The sequence below is a fragment of the Arachis stenosperma genome, chromosome 5 (assembly GCF_014773155.1).
Source record: "Arachis stenosperma cultivar V10309 chromosome 5, arast.V10309.gnm1.PFL2, whole genome shotgun sequence".
Taxonomy (NCBI): domain Eukaryota; kingdom Viridiplantae; phylum Streptophyta; class Magnoliopsida; order Fabales; family Fabaceae; genus Arachis; species Arachis stenosperma.
The window spans coordinates 64,087,439-64,111,139 of record NC_080381.1 but is presented as its reverse complement, the minus strand read 5'-3'; the positions used below and the strand labels follow the sequence as shown (position 1 = coordinate 64,111,139).

General features: G+C 39.6%; 1 protein-coding gene and 1 non-coding gene across 2 annotated transcripts; both read left to right on the top strand.

The window, feature by feature from the left end:
* The first annotated feature begins 1,773 nt into the window (after positions 1–1,773).
* LOC130980845 (uncharacterized) lies at positions 1,774–2,865 on the top strand. The gene has a single exon (XM_057904487.1). It carries the CDS (start codon positions 1,774–1,776, stop codon positions 2,863–2,865), a length of 1,092 nt encoding a protein of 363 aa, XP_057760470.1.
* A 16,645-nt stretch (positions 2,866–19,510) lies between these two features.
* Positions 19,511–19,618, top strand: LOC130984838 (small nucleolar RNA R71). Its single transcript, XR_009088745.1, has one exon. It is a non-coding gene; the product is annotated as a small nucleolar RNA R71 (small nucleolar RNA).
* Positions 19,619–23,701: the final 4,083 nt, after the last annotated feature.

The window sequence follows — 23,701 nt, the reverse complement described above, 5'->3', positions numbered from 1 at the left end:
GGGAAACCCATAAATTGTTATTTGTTTTATAAGCGGGAAAAACCCACGGACTGATAATCATTGATTACGGGAATAACCCATGAATCGTTGTATGTTGATCTCGGGTATAACCCACGAACTGAAGATCACTATGTTATTGTGTATTGATCTCGGGGAATAACCCACGAACTGAAGATCTCTGTTTTAATGTTGTGAATTGATCTCGGGGACGCCCACGAACTGAGGATCACTGTTTCCCCTTGTGTGTATATTATGAGGTCGGGCTTTGCGCCGACTGCCGGTAGTCACGAAGGAGTGGTATTCTTACCACCGACACATATACACTAAGGACACAAAGGGAAGCCATATCTGGGACTTGTTCCTAGGTAATGTCGGGATGCAGGGTGTAAACCGACACGTGAGCTCATGGCCTGCATAGGACAGACATGCATCATACTTAGTTGTGCATTTCCTCTGTCATGATTGTTGAGTAAATGTATGCTTTGTTTGTTTGTATTCTATTCTTTGTATTTCTGTTGTATTTTCTTGTATTCTTTTGTTTGTGTCCTGCTTTCTGTTGTCTCTATTTTTTAATTTATCTGTCTTCTATTTACTGCTCATCTATATTCTGTTATTCATTTGCCAAACAACATAGAATTAATGAACTTAACTAATAACCCCGACCCTACTAAGAACTCCCCAGTTCTTACCCCTTCTCTCTCCCTTCCCCCTCCAGATGGAAGCATGAGTACCCTTCCGTAGTTCGCTGATGACTGTTCATAAAGAGGATTCTGCTCTAGGTAGTCTTCTGAGTCTAGGGTGAATTCCGTTCTCTGTTCATATGTATATACGGTGAGGCCAGCCAACGTCTGCACCCCGCTTATCTACAAACTTTAGCCTAACTCCTTCGTACGATGTTGCTGTTTTGTGGCCACTCGATGAAGTACTTGAGAGATGCTCTCTGATGTCATATGATCGTGCAGAGGAGTAGTATACGACCTTCCACCTTTTGATGACGTTCCACCTGACTTGAGTTTAGAAGACCTAGAACGTATTTTCCCTCGCTTTAGTAGGTTAGAGGGACTAGGTGAGTATAGAGTCTAGGCTAGCCTGGGCGCCAGCTTAGGGACTTCTTGAACAGGTCAGGGCCTAGGATGTTGTATGTATATATATGTATATAGTTATTATTTAACTATATCTAGGGGTGTTTTAACTAACGGTCTATGTTCTAATAAAGCTGGATCACGGAATGTTATCAACTGCTTGAGATGTATTTATATGTGGTTGTTTATAACTGTTTTATCTATTATTATTTGTGAATTGCTTATGAATGATTCTGTTTATTAATCCAAATGTTTTCAAAAAAAAAAGTACCTCGCAAATTAACTACGTTTTTAACAACGAATCAGGCTCATATGATAAATAATAGATAATAATTAGGAAGACAAGTTGGTAGCGCTCAGTTTTTAGTATGATCATGACGTACAAGAAATTGGGTCGTTACAATTTGGTATCAGAGCGGTTCGTTCCCAGTAGAGCCTGGGGAGTGGACTGACTATGCTTCATTGCATACTCTGTTGTGTGTCTCATGCTTATAGGATATCTCAATGATATGTGTTGCATGATCGTTTCTGTGTTTTTATTTTGGGAATGTTCACACTTAACTTGAGGTATTGAGACTGATCACCTTAATAACGATTGTTTGGTGTGAACAGGACTACAATGAGACCACAGAGACGAAGTGCGCGAGAAGGAACCACTAGTGATAACCGAGAGAGAGAACAGGAAACGTTTATGACTACCATGAACGCTGTAGCTGAGGCAGTGCGTGAGGCTGCAGTTGCAGCGGCTAGGGCTGTTGACCGTCTTGGAGTGAGAAACAGGAATGAGAATGAGCATGGGGAAGATAGTAGGAATGATGAGAACAACTTAGGGCATCCTGAAAGACCTATGACCCTTGCGACCTTTCTAAAGGTTAACCCGCCTAAGTTTAAAGGTACACTCGTTGCGACCGATGCTGACAACTGGTTTCGAGGTATCGAACGATCACTGGGAGCGCAACATGTTCTGGAAGGCCAACACGTGGAGTTCGCTACTTATATGCTGGAAGGAGAAGCGGAGCATTGGTGGCAGGGGATACAGCGACTACTGCAACAGAATGAAAATGACATTCCTTGGGATACCTTTAGGGATGAATTTTATAAGAAGTATTTCCCGAGAGCAGCACGTGATGCCAAGGAGATGGAGCTTATGCAGCTGAAACAAGGGGATATGACTATTGCTGAGTATGCCCGTAAATTCGATGACTTGTGTCGTTTCTCCAAGATTTGTCAAGGGAACCCAGCAGACTTTGAGGAATGGAAGTGTTTAAAGTTTGAAGGAGGACTCCGAGAAGAACTAATGAATTCTGTTGTTCCGCTAGAAATACGAAATTTTGCTGAACTAGTGAATAAAAGTAAACTAGTGGAAGAATGTTCAAAGAAGTTGGCGATAGCTCGAGCAAGTCGTAGGGAGGATTTACAAAGAGACTTTGTTCAGAATTTAGCCCCTCAAGGTCGCAACTTTAAAGCCATTGGTCAATTCCAGCATTGGAATGGAAACCACCGAGCTGTCAGCCTTCTAACTTGCAATAATGGTAGTGACAATAACCGTGACATTCGACAAGGACATGAGAGTCAACCTCACCAAGCTCAGAATGGTGTAATATGCCCAACTTGTGGAAAGAACCATGGTAGTAGGCTTTGCCGGGTTAGAACAGGTTTATGTTACTATTGTAATAAGGAAAGACATCGGGCAAGAGACTGTCGGAAAAGAATGGTAGATGAGTCTGCTGGCAACACTATAAAGTTTGGAAAAAAAGTACGTTTTTATCCAAATAATAGATAATAGATAAGGAAGACAAGTTGGTAGCGCTCAGTTTCTAGTATGATCATGACGTACAAGAAATTGGGTCGTTACAGAAGCACTAGCCGTATAATCCAACCACCGTCTAGCTTGCCGAGTGTGTAACAAAGTTCTTTCAATCTCGGGATCAAAATCGGCTAAGCTAGAATTTGGTTGAGACCAAGTCATCAAACTTGAGAGTCATAGCACAAAAATAAAAGAAGTTAAACTATAGCTAAGTGTTGAAAGCAAACAAACTATCTACAATATTCACATATTCACATAACCAATATCAAGGCATATGTTGCAACCATTCCCCGGCAACGGTGCCAAAAATTTGATGAGCGCTCGTGGTCTATGTCGGAAGAGAATTTCTCAATAAAGTTACGTTGCAAGTATAGCTCTACCAACAACAATCCTCGAGGATCAAATTTAGAAAGGAATTGGTTGTCACAAGTTCAACCCCAATAAAATAACCGAAGTATTCAAACCTCGGGTCGTCTCACAAGGAATGGGCAAATATGCTTCAACATTGGTTAGAAATCCGGGGTTATAAGTCATAGGCAAGGAATTAAACTAGGAATCTTAGCAACTAAGTAATCTTAAAGTGCAAGGAACTAATTCAAATAACTAAGCAAGATGTGAGCAATTCCAAACTAAGAAGACAACATTCAATCTAATTCTACTCTCAACTAAACAATAACTATAACTAAGGCAAAGCAATCAAGATTTTTGGGTCTTCAAATAAGAATGATAAAAGCAACTCTTGGCTAGACATGGGAATTGGGGTCACTATCCTTGTCTAATAACCATATCTTGACAATTATGAGGAACCAAACTCATTAAGTCTACTTCTATACTTGAAGTATGTTAAATGGTTTGGTCAACATCCACCCATAAGGTCTAACCTCACTAATAATTAACCTAGTAGTAGGCTAGTGTCAATGGCTATCAAATTGACCACTAAGGGTTCTCAAATCATCAAATCTATTAGACCCAATGACTCAAGTTTACCCAATTCTCTTGGCCTAAGCCAAGAGTAAAAAGAACTACTCCATAATCAAGGTAAACAATTCATTAAACACATGGTAAGCATTAACAAAAGACATGTTCAAATTGCAATTGGATTGAAATTAACAAATACCCACTAACACAATTAATCATAGAAATCATCAATGTTAGATCAACAAACCAAGATTTACAACATTCATGCAATGGGTATAAAGTAACAATTGACAAGAATCCATAAAACTAACACAAGTAAGCAAAATTATACTAAGAGATTCAAATTAAACAATCAAAACTAGTAATTAACAAGATCCAATTCAAAATTTAACAAGGAAAGATCAAATTAAAGCTAGATCTAGAGAAGAACAAGGGTTTCTCTCTCTAGAAGAACAAAGAACCAAAAACTAGAAAATATGTCTTAGTGTAAAAATGATTGATCCCCCCTAGCATCCTTGGGTCTTTTTCCATGCAGAAACAGCTTAAAATTGGGCCTAATGAGCCTCAGAAATCTCCAGGCATGATTTCCTTTAATGAGGTCACGTGCAGCTTCCCGCGCATGCGCGTTATGCGTGCGTGCGCGCCGATTGCTTTTGTGATCCACGCGTGCGCACCAAGTGCGTGTGCGCGTCGGTTGGAATTCTCTGGCCTGCACGGATGCGTCCATCCTTGTGCGCCGCTTCCAGCTATCCTCATCCACGCGTGCGCATGAAGTGCGCGTGCGCGTCGGTGCTGATGTTCCCAAAATCCAAATCTTCATGTTCCTTCCTCTTGTGCATGCTTTCTTTCTCTCTTCTAGGCCATTCTTACCCTATTAATTCTGAAATCACTCAACAAATACATCACGGCATCGAATGGCAATAAAGAGGATAAAAATATAGCAATTCTAAGGCAATATAAGCATTTTTCCATCATGGAGCAATATTAGGAAGTGAACACAAAACCATGCATTTCTTGTGAATAAGTACGAGAAATATTGACAAAAACCCCCAAATTAAGCACAAGATAAACCACAAAATTGGGGTTTATCAAGCAATGAACAATTCTCATCACAATTGATAAGGATAACTAGGATAGGACATTCAGTTCTCATACCTTACCAAAGGGTTTTTCTAGTTATTAGTTTATTTTTTTTGCCATTTACTATTCTTGCTTCTTATCTTAAAAACTCCAAAATATACCTTTACATAACCAATAACAAGAACACTTCCTTGCAATTCCTTGACAGACGACCCGATGTTTAAATACTTCGGTTATCAATTTCACTAGGGGTTTGTTACTTGTGAACCAAGTTTTTGTACGAAAGGATTCTTGTTAGGTTTAGAAGCTATACTTCCAACGAGAATTTATTCGTGAAATTCTAGACCACACAAGAATTCGTTCGTCAAAATGATTCTTGCGTGGTCTAGAATTCACAAATAAGTTCTCGTTGCAAGTATAGCTTCTAAACCAACAAAGAATCCTTTCGTACAAAAACTTGTTTGTCACGAGTAACAAACCCCTAATAAAATTGATAACCGAAGTATTTAAACCTCGGGTCGTCTCTCAAGGAATTGTAGGGAAGTGTGCTTATAATTGGTTATGGAAAAGTGTGTTTTTGGGATTTTTGAAATAAGGAACAAGGAAAGTAAATGGCAAAAGAAGTAAACTAACAACTGGAAAAACTCTTGGCAAGGTATGAGAACTGGATGTCCTATCCTAGTTATCCTTATCAATTGTGATGAGAATTGTTCATTGCTCCCACTTGGTCAACCTCTAACTATGAAGGTACGTCAAGAGGATAAATAAATTTGATTTCCCAGGTCCTAGTCAACTCCTATGGAGAAACTAGAGTTAGTGGAATTCAAATCAACTAGTAAACATAACAATTATCCATCAACAAAGGAGTTTGATAACTCAAGTGTCACCAATTACTCAACCAAAGCCAAGAGATTCAATAACAACAAATGTGGAAGCAATCAATAAATATGAAATACCTCAAATTGCATTAACAAAAGAAATCAAATATAACATGAGAATTCATAAATTAAAGTAGTAGAATAAATAAAAGTAGAAGAGAAACTCAATTAAAGGAACATTGAACCTGGAATTGGGAAGAAATAAACCTAAAACTAATAGAAATCCTAAATCCTAAAACCTAGAGAGAGGAGGTCTCTCCTCTCTCTCTAGAAAACTACATCTAAAACCTAAAATTATGTGAATGAAAGTTATGTTCGATGAATCCCTGGATTCCCCCACTCTATAGCCTCTAATCTGTCCCAGAAATTGCCCCTAGTGATTTCTGATACGTCCAACACGTACGCATGTCACGCATACGCGTCGTTCATGGGTACGCGTGGATTGAACTTTCACCAAGTCACGCATACGCGTGATTCACGCATGCGCATCATCTAACTGCAAAGAAACTATGGCGAATTATATACCATTTCAAAGCCCGGATTTTAACTTTTTAACGCAACTGGAACCACCTCATTTGGACCTCTGTAGCTCAAGTTATGATCGATTGAGTTCGAAGAGATCAGGGGTGATAGCTTTGCAGTTCCTTCAGCTTCTAGTATTCCTTCCACTTTTGCATGCTTCCTTTCCATCCTCTAAGCCATTTCTGCCCTATAAAACCTGAAAACACTTAACACACATATCAAGACATCGAATGGTAATAAGAGAGGATTAAGATTAGCGAAATTAAGGCCAAAGAAACATGTTTTCAATCATAGCAGAAAATCAGGAAAGAAAGTGTAAAACATGCAATTCACATGAATAAGTGTGAGAATAGTGGATAAAATCCACTCAATTAAGCACAAGATGTACCACGAAATAGTGGTGCATCAAATCTCCCCACACTTAATATTAGCATGTCCTCATGCTAAGCTCAAGAGAAACTATAAGAGTGAAGAGGAATGGTAGAAAGTATGAAATGCAACCTATCTATATGAATGCAACTACATGCAAAATGCTTTTACCTACTTGGTGAAAAGTAAATAAACCTTTCAAGAACAAATATGAACTAGATAATTCAAATCATAAAATAAGGTACAAGTAAACTTGCAAAAGAAAATAGCTCATGAAAGCCGGGAACAAGGAATCGAGCTTCGAACCCTCACTAGAAGTGTATACACACTAATCACTCAAGTGTTTGAGGTTCGATTCTCTCAATTCTCTACTAACCTTGCTTTTTAAGACTTGCTCTTCTTCTACCAATCAACAGAAATTTAATGCACCAATACACAAATCAAGAGGTCTTTTGAGGGATGTAATGGGGTCAAGGTCAAGGTAGGATTGTATTTGGTCAAGTGGACTGAAATCTGAATCCTTAATTAACCTAAACTTCTCATCTAACTTAGGACAATCCATATAATCATAATATAAAATCAATAACTACCCATTAACTGTGTTTACTACATATTCATACATTCCAATTTTGAGTACAGTACATATGCATTGCTATCACCATTTACTTTGGGGCATTTTGTCCCCTTTTTTATTTTCTTGCTCTTTTTCTTTTCTTTTTCTCTTTTTTTTTCTATTTTTATTTTCTTAATAAATTTTTTTCTTTTCTTTTTCAATGCATATAATTAAGGTATTGAATGCATAAACATGTTCTTAACATTCTTATTCATATTTTCTCAAGAATACTGATCGGGGTAAAACTTGTCTCTCAACAAATTCCCATTCGGCAAGTGTACCGAATTTGTCGTCAAGTAAAAACTCACAACAGAGTGAGGTCGAATCCCATAGGGATTGATTGATCAAGCAACTTTAATTAGATGAATGATCTAGTTGAGCGAATCCATGAATAGAGTTGATAATTGCAGAAATTAAAATGGCGAGAAAGTAAATGGCTGAAAGTAAATAGCAGAATTGTAAATGGGAATGGGGGAATTGCTCATAAAAGTAAATTGCAGAAAATAAAGAGAATGGGTAAGATCAGAAATGGGGAGTTCATTGGGCTTAGGAGATGTTGCATTCTCCGGATCAATTTCATTTTCATCTCTTCCTCAATCAATGCACTCATTGATCTCCTTGGCAATCTTAAGTGATTAAATCACAATTTCTTGCAATTCAATCTCTCAAATCTTAATTAATAGCCAATTCCTTGGTCAATTGCTCATGAGAAGAGATGAACTGTGGTCACTGATTATACCACATGCACTTCCCAAATCAAATGCTTAGAGGGTTATAGCCACATACCCATCCACACTCAATTTGGTCCAGCATGAGAAAGCATTTCTAGCTAATCTCTTCATTCCTCTTTCAAGGATCCGAAGAGATCCATGTTTGAATAGCTTCTTTTCCAAGATGACTATCCAATTGGATGAAGATCGAAAGCTTTCAAGTAAAATCAAAAGGAAAGATAGAAGAAGAATAAGAAAATTAGTATTGATCCATCAAATTACAACAGAGCTCCCTAACCCAATGAAAGGGTTTTAGTTGTTCATAGCTCTAGAAAATGAAAACAAAGATAGTGTGTGAAGGGGGGAAGTCTGAAGACCCCTCGTCAATCCCCCATTCCAGAATGTCCAGTCCAGTCCCCCCTTCAAAGTAAAAACTAAGGCCTTTATATAGGCTCTCCTAAATTACAAAGCAAATTACAATTAAATGATATTCCTATTCTAGATGCTTCTTGTGGTCTTGATTGGTTGACAATTGTGGGCTTGCTTGCTTGGTCTTTGAAGTGGACTTGAGAGAGAAGTGAGTAAAGTTGAGGTCCAGGTGCCAATGTTAGTGCTACCGTTAGCCACACTAACGCTACAAGTGTGGCGTTAGTGCTGAAGTTATTGTGGCTAACGTTGCACTTGCTGCCCAGTTGGTGTTTTTTGGGGCTTAAAAGATGCCTCTTGTTTGTGCTCCAATTTCATGCCCACTATAGAGTATTATATATCGTTGGAAAGCTCTGAATGTCAGCTTTCTAATGCAACTGAAATCACCTCAATTGGACCTCTGTAGCTCAAGTTATGCTCCTTTGAAGTGGACATGGTCGCTGGCATGGTCGCCAACGTTAATGAAAATGTTGAGTCTCAATAACGCTAGCAATTTCCCCTTTTTGAAGCTCAAACTTAGTGTCCACCCCATACTATTATATATTTTTGGAAAGCCCTGGATGTCTTCTTTCCAATGCCTTTAGAAGCGCATCATTTGGAGCTCTACAACTCGAGTTATACTTCTTGAAAGGTGAAGAGGTCAGTTGGCCTTAATACAGGTTGATACCATGTTCATCATTGCACTTTCGGGGCAGGTTTTCTCCCTCAACTTTAGTGTCAACCATGTAGTGCCATATATGCTTAGAAAGCTCTGGAATCCTACTTTCCAATGCCACTGAAATCACCTCATTTGGAGCTTTTTGGCTCAAGTTATGCATGTTTGAAGAAGGCATGGTCAGGCTGCCAGGTGGGACTTTTGCCCACGTTAACTGAGTTAACGTGGGAGTTAACGTGGCTCATTGTGGCTTGTGTGGCTCCTTCCAATGTTAGTGACAATGTTGAGTGTCACTAACGTTGGCCATCACCTTCTTTCATCCACGTTAGCTTCCACGTTAACTAAGTTAACGTGGAAGTTAATGTGGCTTCCTTGGGGGTTGTGTGGTTGCTTTCAACGTTAGTGCCAATGTTGGGTGTCACTAACGTTGTCGACCACCCTTGCCTCTTACGTTAGCTCCCACGTTAATCACGTTAACATGGGAGTTAACGTTGCATTTTGCACTTAGGCCAACGTTAGTGACAATGTTGAATGTCACTAACGTTGGCTTCCTTCCCCCATTTAACGTTAGAGGCCACGTTAACTAAGTTAACGTGGACTCTAACGTGGCCACTTATGAGCTTGGTCCAACGTTAGTGATAATGTTAAGTGTCACTAACGTTGGCTCCATTTCCTTTCTTCAAAGTTAATGCCACTAACGTTCCAACTTTCCTTCCTTCCACGTTAGTGCCCACGTTAGTGTAACTAACGTAGCCACTAACGTGGCTCTTCTCTGCTTCTTTTTGCCTGAAATCAAACAAACAGAGTGCATAAAAGTCTTGCTCTTAATCATGGGATCATGCATCATCCAATTTATCATATAATTTATGCAAAAATCCTCATGAAATCATGTAAAGTGCACAATGTATACTTGAATCAAGAAGTAAGTGAAATTCTACCCAAAACTAGCTTATTTCCTAAGAAAATGCATGAAACTACCTTAAAAACAGTGAAGAAAAGGTCAGTGTAACTGGCCAAAATGCCCTGGCATCAAATACACAACACCCAATTCTCAAACCAAATATTGGTAAATCCAATTTCCCCACACTTAATTCGTGAGCACTGTCACTAGTCTAAGCTAACCAAGGATTCAAACTAAAGACATTATTATTTTCTGCTTAGAGTTAGTGATGAGCTAAAGTAAAGAACAAATGGGGTAAAATAGGCTCAAATTGGTTTACAAAGGATAATGAAAGGGTAAGGCCATATGGGTATGTAAGCTCAGTGAAACAAAGGCCTCAATCATATAAGTGCATGCATACATCAAACAATGAAAATATAGAATTGAGCAAGACATAGATTACAATTATAGAGAGAACAACACACACCAAAAATAAAATATTGGTTAATAAAATACAACTAATCAAATAGGCTCAAAATCTCACTGGTTTTGTGTGTTCGAACTCTAAAACCATGTTCTAAATTAAATTTCTTCAAACAAGTTTAACAAAAATTTTAATTCAAATTAGTGAAATACTCTAAAAGTTTATTGAAAAAGAAAACAATTACTTCAACCAAGTAGTGGTAGAATGTGCACAAAAACAAACAAACATGCAATCAAACATGCAAATGCAATAACTAATCAAAGGAAATTTAAACAATGGTATTGAGTCAGAAAGTACTAACCCACGGAGATCGGTATCGACCTCCCCACACTTAAAAATTTTACCGTCCTCGGTGTATGCTAAGATGTGCAAGTGGATGGGTTGCTATACTGATGCTTTTATCTAAAGATTATACAGATGGAACTTGTTTGTTGCCCCATGTAAAGATTTTTCGTTTCCCTTCCTCAGTGGCCATCTTGAAAGAAGAGGAAAAGGAAGAAAAATAACACAGGAATAAAGAGAAGAAAATAAATAAAGTATGGGTGGGTTAATGCCAAATAATGGTGGTCTCAATTACATGGTAGCTACAACATGCAAGTGAGAAAACAATAGAAGCACATGGCATACCAGTGGTGCAAAATTTGCAACAATGGGGAAGAGAGTGGGTAAGGAAAGACAATATAAATTCATTTCAATGCAAAAGGAACATAGGTATCATAAAAGATTGGCATTGACAGATAAATAATGTCACCCAACAATGTAAAACAAGTCACTGTGCACCAAAATAATACCAAAAAAGATACAACAGTTGAATAAGAACATTTAACACCAATGGTAAAATAACAAACTTAGAAAAGAAAATAAGACATACAGAAGATTAAAATACAATGAAAGAAAGTATGCAATTAAGTAAAATAGAATGAAAGAGAATAAAGATTAGAAGTTAAAGGAATGAAGAAGAAGAAAGTAAGAGAGGAGGGAGAAAGATGGAGAAAGGATAAAAGAAAGAAGTAAGAAGTTAAAAATAGGGCGCAACGCGTACGCGTGAAAATTGAGTTGGCCATTCGACGAGTAAGCGTCGCCCACGCGTACGCATGGGTAGTCTGAAGCAAAATGACGCACAGCATCAGGGACGCGTACGCTTGGGGTGATTTTGTTCCTCTAGCACAGTTCCATCGCAAGGGCAGCACAACTCTCGGGTCAAACACCCATTTACGCCGATTATCATATCCACGCGTGCGCGTGCTTAACGCGTACGCGTGGATTTTCCAAGTTGCAAGTGACACGCGTGCGTGCTCGATGCGTATGTGATAGGCAAAATTGTGATTTCTGATAATGGCATTCATGTTTGTTCTCTCCCTGGTAATGGCGCCAAAAACTTGGTGCATGATGCCATGGTCCAAACATAACTTCACAACTTCACACAACTAACCAGCAAGTGCACTGGGTCATCCAAGTAATAACCTTACGTGAGTAAGGGTCGATTGATGCATGGGAATTTGTCTCTCAATAAATCTCCTTTCGGCAAGTATACCGAATTGTGGTCAAGTAATAACTCACAAAAGAGTGAGGTCGAATCCCACAGAGCTTAACGGATTAAGCAATCAATGGTTAATTGATTATTCTAGTTAGACGAATCATATTGGAGTGATAAGTAACAAGGAAATGTAAATGGCATAAAAGTAAAGAAAGCAATAAAGTGCAGAAAAGTAAAATGGCAAGAAAAGTAAATGTAAGAACTAAAAATAAAATGAATATTGGGATCAAGAGATATTGCAATCCTCTGGATCAAGTTCATTCTCATCTCTTCCTCAATCAATGCATTCATTGATCTCCTTGGCAATCTTAAGTGATTGGATCCCAATTCCTTGGCAATCCAATCTCTCTAAGCTTGAACAATTTCCCAATTCCTTGATTTAATTGCTCATGGAAAGAGATGAAGTTTGGTCACTGATTATACCACACACATTCATAGATCAAAGTATTGGTAGGATTAAATGTCACAATATCCATCCAACCCCCAACCTAATCCAATGTGAAAGAGCATTTCTAGCATGATTTCCTCATTCCTCTTCCAAGGTTCCGAGGAAATCCAAGTATGAGCAATTTCTCTTCCAAGACAATTACCCAATTGGATGAAGATCGAAAGCTCTCTAGTAAAATCAAGAGAAAAGAATGAAGAAGAAGAATAAGAACTACAATTGATCCATTGAATCACAATAGAGCTCTCTAACCCAATGAAAAGAGTTAGTTGATCATTGCTCTACCAAAATAGAAAAGAAGAAAGTGCAGAAAAGTAAAGATGAAGATTAAAACTAACATTGAAACTTCCAAATTCATAAATGAAAAGTACAAAGAAAAGAAAGAGAAGGAAAAGTATGTGAGGGGAGGGAGTCCGAAGACCCCACTTCAAACCCCAATTTCCCAGCCTTCCTTGAATGTACAAACTAAGGCCTTTATATAGGCTCTCCTAAATTACAAAATGAAATTAAAAGCAAATTACAATTAAATGAAAATTTCTATTCTAGATGCTTCTTGTGGCCTTGATTGGTTGACACTTGTGGGCTTGCTTCCTTGAGGTTGGGTGGTCCTTGAAAGAAAAGTGAATCAAGTTGAGGTCCAGGTGCTAAAGTTGGTTCTACCGTTAGCCACACTAACGCTACAAGTGTGGCGTTAATGCTGAAGTTAGTGTGGCTAACGTCACACTTGCTACCCAGTGGGTGTTTTTGGGGCTTAAAAGATGCCTCTTGTTTGTACTCTAATTTCATGCCCACTGGTGCACGAAATTGTGATCAATACTTTTCTAAACATAAACAATCCCTAGTAATGGCTCCAAAGACTTGGTGCTCAATACCATGGCATAAACACAACTTCGCACAACTAACCAGCAAGTGCACTGGGTCGTCCAAGTAATAAACCTTACGCGAGTAAGGGTCGATCCCACGGAGATTGGTGGTATGAAGCAAGCTATAGTCATCTTGTAAATCTCAGTCAGGCAGACTCAAATGGGTATAGTGATAAACGAATAAAGCATAAAGATAAAGATAGGGATACTTATGTATATCATTGGTGTAAGAGCTTCAAACAAGCGCATGAAGATGCCTTCCCTTCCGTCTCTCTGCTTTCCTACTGCCTTCATCCAATCCTTCTTACTCCTTTCCATGGCAAGCTCGTGTAGGGTTTCACTGTTGTCAGCAGCTACCTCCCATCCTCTCAGTGAAAATACGTCCCTGATGCTCTGTCACAGCATAGGCTAATCATCTGTCGGTTCTCGTTCAGGCCGGAATAGAATCCATTGATTCTTTTGCGTCTGTCACTAACGCCCTAGCCTGCTAGGAGTTTGAAGCACGTCACAGTCATTCAATCATTGAATCCTACTCAGAATACCACAGACAAGGTTAGACCTTCCGGATTCTCTTGAATGCCGCCATCAGTTCTTGCCTATACCACGAAGACTCTGATCTCACGGAATGGCTGGCTCGTTGTCAGGCGAGCACTCGGTTGTCAGGCGATCAACCATGCATCGTGTATCAGTAATCCAAGAGATATTCACTAAGCCTCGCATGCTTGTAGAACAAGAATGGTTGTCAGTCACCTTGTTCATAGGTTTGAATGATGATGAGTGTCACGGATCATCACATTCATCAAGTTGAAGAACAAGTGATATCTTGGACAAAGAACAAGTGGAATTGAATAGAAGAACAATAGTAATTGCATTAATACTCGAGGTACAGCAGAGCTCCACACCTTAATCTATGGTGTGTAGAAACTCCACCGTTGAAAATACATAAGAACAAAGTCTAGGCATGGCCGAATGGCCAGCCTCCCAAAGAGGGTTCAATCATCAAAACATGATCAAAAGATTAAAATACAATAGTAAAAGGTCCTACTTATAGAAAACTAGTAGCCTAAGGTGTACAAAGATGAGTAAATGACATAAAAATCCACTTCCGGGCCCACTTGGTGTGTGCTTGGGCTGAGCAATGAAGCATTTTCGTGTAGAGACTCTCCTTGGAGTTAAACGCCAGCTTTAGTGCCAGTTTGGGCGTTTAACTCCCAATTAGGTGCCAGTTCCGGCGTTTAACGCTGGAATTTCTGTAGGTGACTTTGAACGCCGGTTTGGGCCATCAAATCTTGGGCAAAGTATGGACTATCATATATTGCTGGAAAGCCCAGGATGTATACTTTCCAACGCCGTTGAGAGCGCGCCAATTGGGCTTCTGTAGCTCCAGAAAATCCACTTCGAGTGCAGGGAGGTCAGGATCCAACAGCATCTGCAGTCCTTTTGAGTCTCTGAATCAGATTTTTGCTCAGGTCCCTCAATTTCAGCCAGAAAATACCTGAAATCACAGAAAAACACAAAAACTCATAGTAAAGTCCAGAAAAGTGAATTTTAACTAAAAACTAATAAAAATATACTAAAAACTAACTAGATCATACTAAAAACATACTCAAAACAATGCCAAAAAGCATACAAATTATCCGCTCATCACAACACCAAACTTAAATTGTTGCTTGTCCCCAAGCAACTGAAGATCAAATAAGATAAAAAGAAGAGAATATGCAATGAACTCCAAAAACATCTATGAAGATCAGTATTAATTAGATGAGCGGGGCTTTTAGCTTTTTGCCTCTGAATAGTTTTGGCATCTCACTCTATCCTTTGGAATTCAGAATGATTGGCTTCTTTAGGAACTCAGAATCCAGATAGTGTTATTGATTCTCCTAGTTAAGTATGATGATTCTTGAACACAGCTACTTATTGAGTCTTGGCCGTGGCCCAAAGCACTCTGTCTTCCAGTATTACCACCGGATACATACATGCCACAGACACATAATTGGGTGAACCTTTTTAGATTGTGACTCAGCTTTGCTAAAGTCCCCAATTAGAGGTGTCCAGGGTTCTTAAGCACACTCTTATTTGCCTTGGATCACAACTCTTATTCTTTTCTTTTTCTTCCTTTTTTTTTTCGGTTTTTCTCCTTTTTTTTTTCGTTTGCTTCTCTTTTTTTTTTTTGTATTCACTGCTTTTTCTTGCTTCAAGAATCATTTTTTTGATTTTTTAGATCCTCAGTAACATGTCTCCTTTTTCATCATTCTTTCAAGAGCCAACATTCATGAACCACAAATTCAAAAGACATATGCACTGTTCAAGCATACATTCAGAGAACAAAAGTGTTGCCACCACATCAAAATAATTAAACTTATTATAAAATTCAAAATTCATGCAATTCTTTCCTTTTTCAATTAAGAACGATTTATTTAAGAAAGGTGATGGATTCATAGGACATTCATAACTTTAAGGCATAGACACTAAGACACTAATGATCATAAGACACAAACATGGATAAACATAAGCACTAAAATTCGAAAAACAGAAGAATAAAGAACAAGGAAATCAAGGAACGGGTCCACCTTAGTGATGGCGGCTCTTCCTTCCTCTTGAAGGTCCTATGGAGTGCTTGAGCTCCTCAATGTCTCTTCCTTGTCTTTGTTGCTCCTCTCTCATGATTCTTTGATCTTCTCTAATTTCATGGAGGAGAATGGAGTGTTCTTGATGCTCCACCCTTAGTTGTCCCATGTTGGAACTCAACTCTCCTAGGGAGGTGTTTAGTTGCTCCCAATAGTCTTGTGGAGGAAAGTGCATCCCTTGAGGCATCTCAGGGATCTCATGATGAGAGGGGTTTCTTGTGTGCTCCATCTTTTTCTTGGTAATGGGCTTATCCTCATCAATGGTGATGTCTCCCTCTATGTCAACTCCAACTGAATAACAGAGGTGACAAATGAGGTGAGGAAAGGCTAACCTTGCTAAGGTAGAAGACTTATCCGCCACCTTGTAGAGTTCTTGGGCTATAACCTCATGAACTTCCACTTCTTCTCCAATCATGATGCTATGGATCATGATGGCCCGGTCTAGAGTAACTTCGGACCGGTTGCTAGTGGGAATGATTGAGCGTTGGATAAACTCCAACCATCCTCTAGCCACGGGCTTGAGGTCATGCCTTCTCAATTGAACCGGCTTGCCCCTTGAATCTCTCTTCCATTGTGCGCCCTCTTCACATATGACTGTGAAGACTCAACCTTTGATCAAAGTTGACCCTTCTTGTGTAAGGATATTCATCTCCTTGCATCATAGGCAAGTTGAACGCCACCCTCACACTTTCCGGACTAAAATCCAAGTATTTCCCCCGAACCATAATAAGATAATTCTTTGGATCCGGGTTCACACTTTGATCATGGTTCTTGGTGATCCATGCATTGGCATAGAACTCTTGAACCATCAAGATTCCGACTTGTTGAATGGGGTTGGTAAGTACTTCCCAACCTCTTCTTTGAATCTCATGTCGGATCTCCGGATATTCACCCCTTTTTGAGTGAAAAGGGGACCTCGGGGATCACTTTCTTCAAGGCCACAACTTCATAGAAGTGGTCTTGATGCACCCTTGAGATGAATCTATCCATCTCCCATGACTCGGATGTGGAAGCTTTTGCCTTCCCTTTCCTCTTTCTAGAGGTTTCTCCGGCCTTGGATGCCATAATGGTTATGGAAAAACGAAAAAGCAACGCTTTTACCACACCAAACTTAAAATGGTTGCTCGTCCTCGAGCAAAAGAAGAAAGAAGAGAGTAGAAGAAGAAGAAATGAGGAAGAGGGAGATGGTGGTGTATTCGGCCAAAGAGGGGGAGAAGTGTTGTGGTGATTGGTGAATGGGTGAAGAAGGGTTTATATAGGAGAGAGGGGAGATGAGGTTCGGCCATTATGGGTGGGTTTGGGAGGGAAAGTGGTTTGAATTTGAAGGGTGAGGTTGGTGGGGTTTTATGAAGGATGGATGTGAGTGGTGAAGAGAAAGATGGGATTTGATAGGTGAAGGGTTTTTGGGGAAGAGGTGTTGAGGTGATTGGTGAATGGGGGAAGAAGAGAGAGAGTGGTGGTGGGGTCCTGTGGGGTCCACAGATCCTGTGGTGTCAAGGAAAAGTCATCCCTGCACCAAATGGCATCAAAATTCACGTTTTGAGCCATTTCTGGCGTTAAACGCCGGGCTGGTGCCCATTCCTGGCGTTTAACGCCAGGTTCTAGCCCTTTTCTGGCGTTTAACGCCAGTCTGGTGCCCCTTTCTGGCGTTAAACACCCAGAATGGTGCCAGACTGGGCGTTAAACGCCCAACTGCTACCCTCACTGGCGTTTAAACGCCAGTGAGTTCTTCCTCCAGGGTGTGCTGTTTTTCTTCCTGTTTTTCATTCTGTTTTTGCTTTTTCAATTAATTTTGTGACTTCTCATGATCATCAACCTACAAAATAACAAAAAATAACAAAGGAAAATATATAAAATATAACATTGGGTTGCCTCCCAACAAGCGCTTCTTTAATGTCAGTAGCTTGACAGAGGGCTCTCAATGAGCCTCACAGATACTCAGAGCAATGTTGGAACCTCTCAACACCAAACTTAGAGTTTGAATGTGGGGGTTCAACACCAAACTTAGAGTTTGGTTGTGGCCTCCCAACACCAAACTTAGAGTTTGACTGTGGGGGCTCTGTTTGTCTCTGATTTGAGAGAAGCTCTTCATGCTTCCTCTCCATGGTGACAGAGGGATATCCTTGAGCCTTAAACACAAAGGATTCTTCATTCACTTGAATGATCATTTCACCTCTATCAACATCAATCACAGCTTTTGCTGTGGCTAGGAAAGGTCTGCCAAGGATGATGGTTTCATCCATGCATTTCCCAGTCTCTAGGACTATGAAATCAGTAGGGATGTAATGGTCCTCAATCTTAACCAAAACATTCTCTACAAGTCCATAAGCTTGTTTTCTTGAGTTGTCTGCCATTTCTAGTGAGATTTTTGCAGCTTGTACCTCAAAGATCCCTAGCTTCTCCATTACAGAGAGAGGCATGAGGTTCACACTTGACCCTAAGTCACACAGGGCCTTCTTGAAGGTCATGGTGCCTATGGTACAAGGTATGGAAAACTTCCCAGGATCTTGTCTCTTTTGAGGTAATTTTTGCCTAGACAAGTCATCCAGTTCTTTGGTGAGCAAGGGAGGTTCATCTTCCCAAGTCTCATTTCCGAATAACTTGTCATTTAGCTTCATGATTGCTCCAAGGTATTTAGCAACTTGCTCTTCAGTGACATACTCATCCTCTTCAGAGGAAGAATACTCATCAGAGCTCATGAAAGGCAGAAGTAAGTCCAATGGAATCTCTATGGTCTCATTTTGAGCCTCAGATTCCCATGGTTCCTCATTGGGGAACTCAGAGGATATTGGTGCACGCCCATTGAGGTCTTCCTCAGTGGCGTCCACCTCCTCTCTTTCCTCTCCATATTCGGCCATGGTTATGGCTTTGCACTCTCCTTTTGGATTTTCTTCTGTATTGCTTGGGAGAGTGCTAGGAGGGAGTTCAGTAACTTTCTTGCTCAGCTGACCCACTTGTCCTTCCAAATTTCTGATGGAGGACCTTGTTTCATTCATGAAACTTTGAGTGGTTTTGATTAGATCAGAGACCATTGTTGCTAAGTCAGAGGTATTCTGCTTAGAATTCTCTGTCTGTTGCTGAGAAGATGATGGAAAGGGTTTGCTATTGTTAAACCTGTTTCTTCCACCATTATTATTGAAACCTTGTTGAGGTCTCTCTTGTTTCTTCTATGAGAGATTTGGGTGATTTCTCCATGAAGAGTTATAGGTGTTTCCATAGGGTTCTCCTAGGTAATTCACCTCTTCCATTGAAGGGTTCTCAGGATCATAAGCTTCTTCCTCAAATGAAGCATCCTTAGTACTGTTTGGTGCATTTTGCATTCCAGACAGACTTTGAGAAATCAAATTGACTTGTTGAGTCAATATTTTATTCTGAGCCAAAATGGCGTTCAGAGTGTCAATCTCAAGAACTCCTTTCTTCTGACTAGTCCCATTGTTCACAGGATTCCTTTCAGAAGTGTACATGAATTGGTCATTTGCAACCATTTCAATTAGCTCTTGAGCCTCTGTAGGCGTCTTCTTCAGATGAAGAGATCCTCCAGCAGAGCTATCCAAGGACATCTTAGATAGTTCAGAGAGACCATCATAGAAAATACCTATGATGCTCCATTCAGAAAGCATGTCAGAAGGACATTTTCTGATCAATTGTTTGTATCTTTCCCAAGCTTCATAGAGGGATTCTCCATCCTTCTGTCTGAAGGTTTGGACTTCCACTCTAAGCTTACTCCATCTTTGTGGTGGAAGGAACTTTGCCAAGAAGGCATTGACTAGCTTTTCCCAAGAGTCCAGGCTTTCTTTAGGTTGAGAGTCCAACCATATTCTAGCTCTGTCTCTTACAGCAAAAGGGAATAGCATCAGTCTATAGACCTCAAGGTCTACCCCATTAGTCTTGACTGTGTCACAGATTTGCAAGAATTCAGCTAAGAACTGATGAGGATCTTCCATTGGAAGTCCATGGAATTTGCAATTCTGTTGCATTAGAGAAACTAATTGAGGTTTAAGCTCAAAGTTGTTTGCTCCAATGGCAGGGATAGAGATGCTTCTCCCATAGAAGTCGGGAGTAGGTGCAGTAAAGTCACCCAGCACCTTCCTTGCATTGTTGGCATTGTTGTTGTTTTCGGCTGCCATGTCTTCTTCTTCTTTGAAGAATTCGGTCAGGTCCTCTACAGAGAGTTGTGCTTTGGCTTCTCTTAGCTTTCTCTTCAAGGTCCTTTCGGGTTCAGGGTCAGCTTCAACAAGAATGCCTTTGTCTTTGTTCCTGCTCATATGAAGGAGAAGAGAACAAGAAACCGTGGAATCCTCTCTGTCAAAGTATAGAGATTCCTTGAGGTGTCAGAGGAAAAAGAAAAATAGAAAGAAGAAGGAGAAGAAGAATTCGAACTTTAATTAGATAAGGTTCGAATTGTGCATTGAGAAGGAGTGGTACTCCATAAATAGAAGGATGTGAGAAGGAGGGAAGTAATTTTCGAAAATTAATTAGAAGATTTTGAAAACATTTTTGAAAAACACTTAATTGATTTTCGAAAATAAGAGTGGAAAAGAAATCAAGTGATTTTTGAAAAAGATTTGAAATTAGAAGTTAAAAAGATTTGATGGAAAATTTAATTTGAAAAAGATGTGATTAAAAAGATGTGATTGAGAAGATATGATTTGAAAACAATTTGAAAAGATATGATTTGAAAACAAATTTAAAAAAAGATTTGATTTTAAAAATTAATGACTTGCCTAACAAGAAAAGATATGATTCAAACATTAAACCTTTCTCAACAGAAAAGGCAACAAATTTGAGATGTTCAATCAAATCATTAATTGTTAGCAAGAATCTTTGAAAAAAAGAAAGAAATTGATTTTGAAAACATTTGATTGAAAAGATTTGATTTGAAAAAGATTTGATTTTGAAAAACTTTGAAAACTTGAAAAAAAAAATTGATTTTGAAAACAAAATCTTCCCCCTAGCACCATCCTGGCGTTAAACGCCCAGAATGGTATCCATTCTGGCGTTTAACGCCCAAAATGCACCCTTTTTGGGCGTTAAACGCCCAACCAGGTACCCTGGCTGGCGTTTAAACGCCAGTCTGTCTTCTTCACTGGGCATTTTTGAATGCTCAGCTTTTTCTGTATAATTCCTCTGCAGTATGTTCTGAATCTTCAATTCTTGGTATCATTGACTTGAAAAGACACAAATTTAAAAATATTTTTGGATTTTTAATAATCAAAATGCAACAAGAATCAAATAACAATGCATGCAAGACACCAAACTTAGCAGTTTGTATACTACTGACACTATATGAGACACATAAACACTCAAGCCAAAAGAATTCAAAGATCAGAGTAAGAAATCATCAAGAATTACTTGAAGATCCTTAAGACACATGAATGAATGCATGCAATTGACACCAAACTTAAGATGAGACACTAGACTTAAGCAAGAAACATCAAATATTTTTGGTTTTTAAAAATTTTTTTTTTTTGTGTTTTTCGAAAATTAAGTGGAAAAAGATATCAAAATTCTCAATGAGAATTCCAGGAATCAGTGCAATGCTAGTCTAAGACTCCGGTCCAGGAATTAGACATGGCTTCATAGCCAGCCAAGCTTTCAAAGAAAGCTCCGGTCCAAAACACTAGACATGGCCAATGGCCAGCCAAGCCTTAGCAGATCATTGCTCCAACAGCAGGATTGATAGAGATCAACAAGCTATTGTGATGATCAGTTGAAACCTCGGTCCAATAAGATTAGACATGGCTTCTCAGCCAGCCAGATTTCAACAAATCATCATGAAACTCTAGAATTCACTTTCAAGAATTTCGAAAAAAATAAATGCCTAATCTAAGCAACAAGATGAACCGTCAGTTGTCCATACACAAGAACAATCCCCGGCAACGGCGCCAAAAACTTGGTGCTTGTTGCCGGATCTTGGCACTGATGTTACCGGACAAAAAGCTTGCTCAAAACTTGAACAATCCCCGGCAACGGCGCCAAAAACTTGGTGCACGAAATTGTGATCAATACTTTTCTAAACATAAACAATCCCTAGTAATGGCTCCAAAGACTTGGTGCTCAATACCATGGCATAAACACAACTTCGCACAACTAACCAGCAAGTACACTGGGTCGTCCAAGTAATATACCTTACACGAGTAAGGGTCGATCCCACGGAGATTGGTGGTATGAAGCAAGCTATAGTCATCTTGTAAATCTCAGTCAGGCAGACTCAAATGGGTATAGTGATAAACGAATAAAGCATAAAGATAAAGATAGGGATACTTATGTATATCATTGGTGTAAGAGCTTCAGACAAGCGCATGAAGATGCCTTCCCTTCCGTCTCTCTGCTTTCCTACTGCCTTCATCCAATCCTTCTTACTCCTTTCCATGGCAAGCTCGTGTAGGGTTTCACTGTTGTCAGCAGCTACCTCCCATCCTCTCAGTGAAAATACGTCCCTGATGCTCTGTCACAACATAGGCTAATCATCATCTGTCGGTTCTCGTTCAGGCCGGAATAGAATCCATTGATTCTTTTGCGTCTGTCACTAACGCCCTAGCCTGCTAGGAGTTTGAAGCACGTCATAGTCATTCAATCATTGAATCCTACTCAGAATACCACAGACAAGGTTAGACCTTCCGGATTCTCTTGAATGCCGCCATCAGTTCTTGCCTATACCACGAAGACTCTGATCTCACGGAATGGCTGGCTCGTTGTCAGGCGAGCACTCGGTTGTCAGGCGATCAACCATGCATCGTGTATCAGTAATCCAAGAGATATTCACTAAGCCTCGCATGCTTGTAGAACAAGAATGGTTGTCAGTCACCTTGTTCATAGGTGAGAATGATGATGAGTGTCACGGATCATCACATTCATCAAGTTGAAGAACAAGTGATATCTTGGACAAAGAACAAGTGGAATTGAATAGAAGAACAATAGTAATTGCATTAATACTCGAGGTACAGCAGAGCTCCACACCTTAATCTATGGTGTGTAGAAACTCCACCGTTGAAAATACATAAGAACAAAGTCTAGGCATGGCCGAATGGCCAGCCTCCCAAAGAGGGTTCAATCATCAAAACATGATCAAAAGAATAAAATACAATAGTAAAAGGTCCTACTTATAGAAAACTAGTAGCCTAAGGTGTACAAAGATGAGTAAATGACATAAAAATCCACTTCCGGGCCCACTTGGTGTGTGCTTGGGCTGAGCAATGAAGCATTTTCGTGTAGAGACTCTCCTTGGAGTTAAACGCCAGCTTTAGTGCCAGTTTGGGCGTTTAACTCCCAATTAGGTGCCAGTTCCGGCGTTTAACGCTGGAATTTCTATAGGTGACTTTGAACACCGGTTTGGGCCATCAAATCTTGGGCAACGTATGGACTATCATATATTGCTGGAAAGCCCAGGATGTCTACTTTCCAACGCCGTTGAGAGCGCGCCAATTGGGCTTCTGTAGCTCCAGAAAATCCACTTCGAGTGCAGGGAGGTCAGGATCCAACAGCATCTGCAGTCCTTTTGAGTCTCTGAATCAGATTTTTGCTCAGGTCCCTCAATTTCAGCCAGAAAATACCTGAAATCACAGAAAAACACACAAACTCATAGTAAAGTCCAGAAAAGTGAATTTTAACTAAAAACTAATAAAAATATACTAAAAACTAACTAGATCATACTAAAAACATACTCAAAACAATGCCAAAAAGCATACAAATTATCCGCTCATCACCCACTATAGAGTATTATATATCGTTGGAAAGTCCTGAATGTCATCTTTCTAACGCAACTAGAATTATCTCAATCAGATCTTTGTAACTCAAGTTATGCT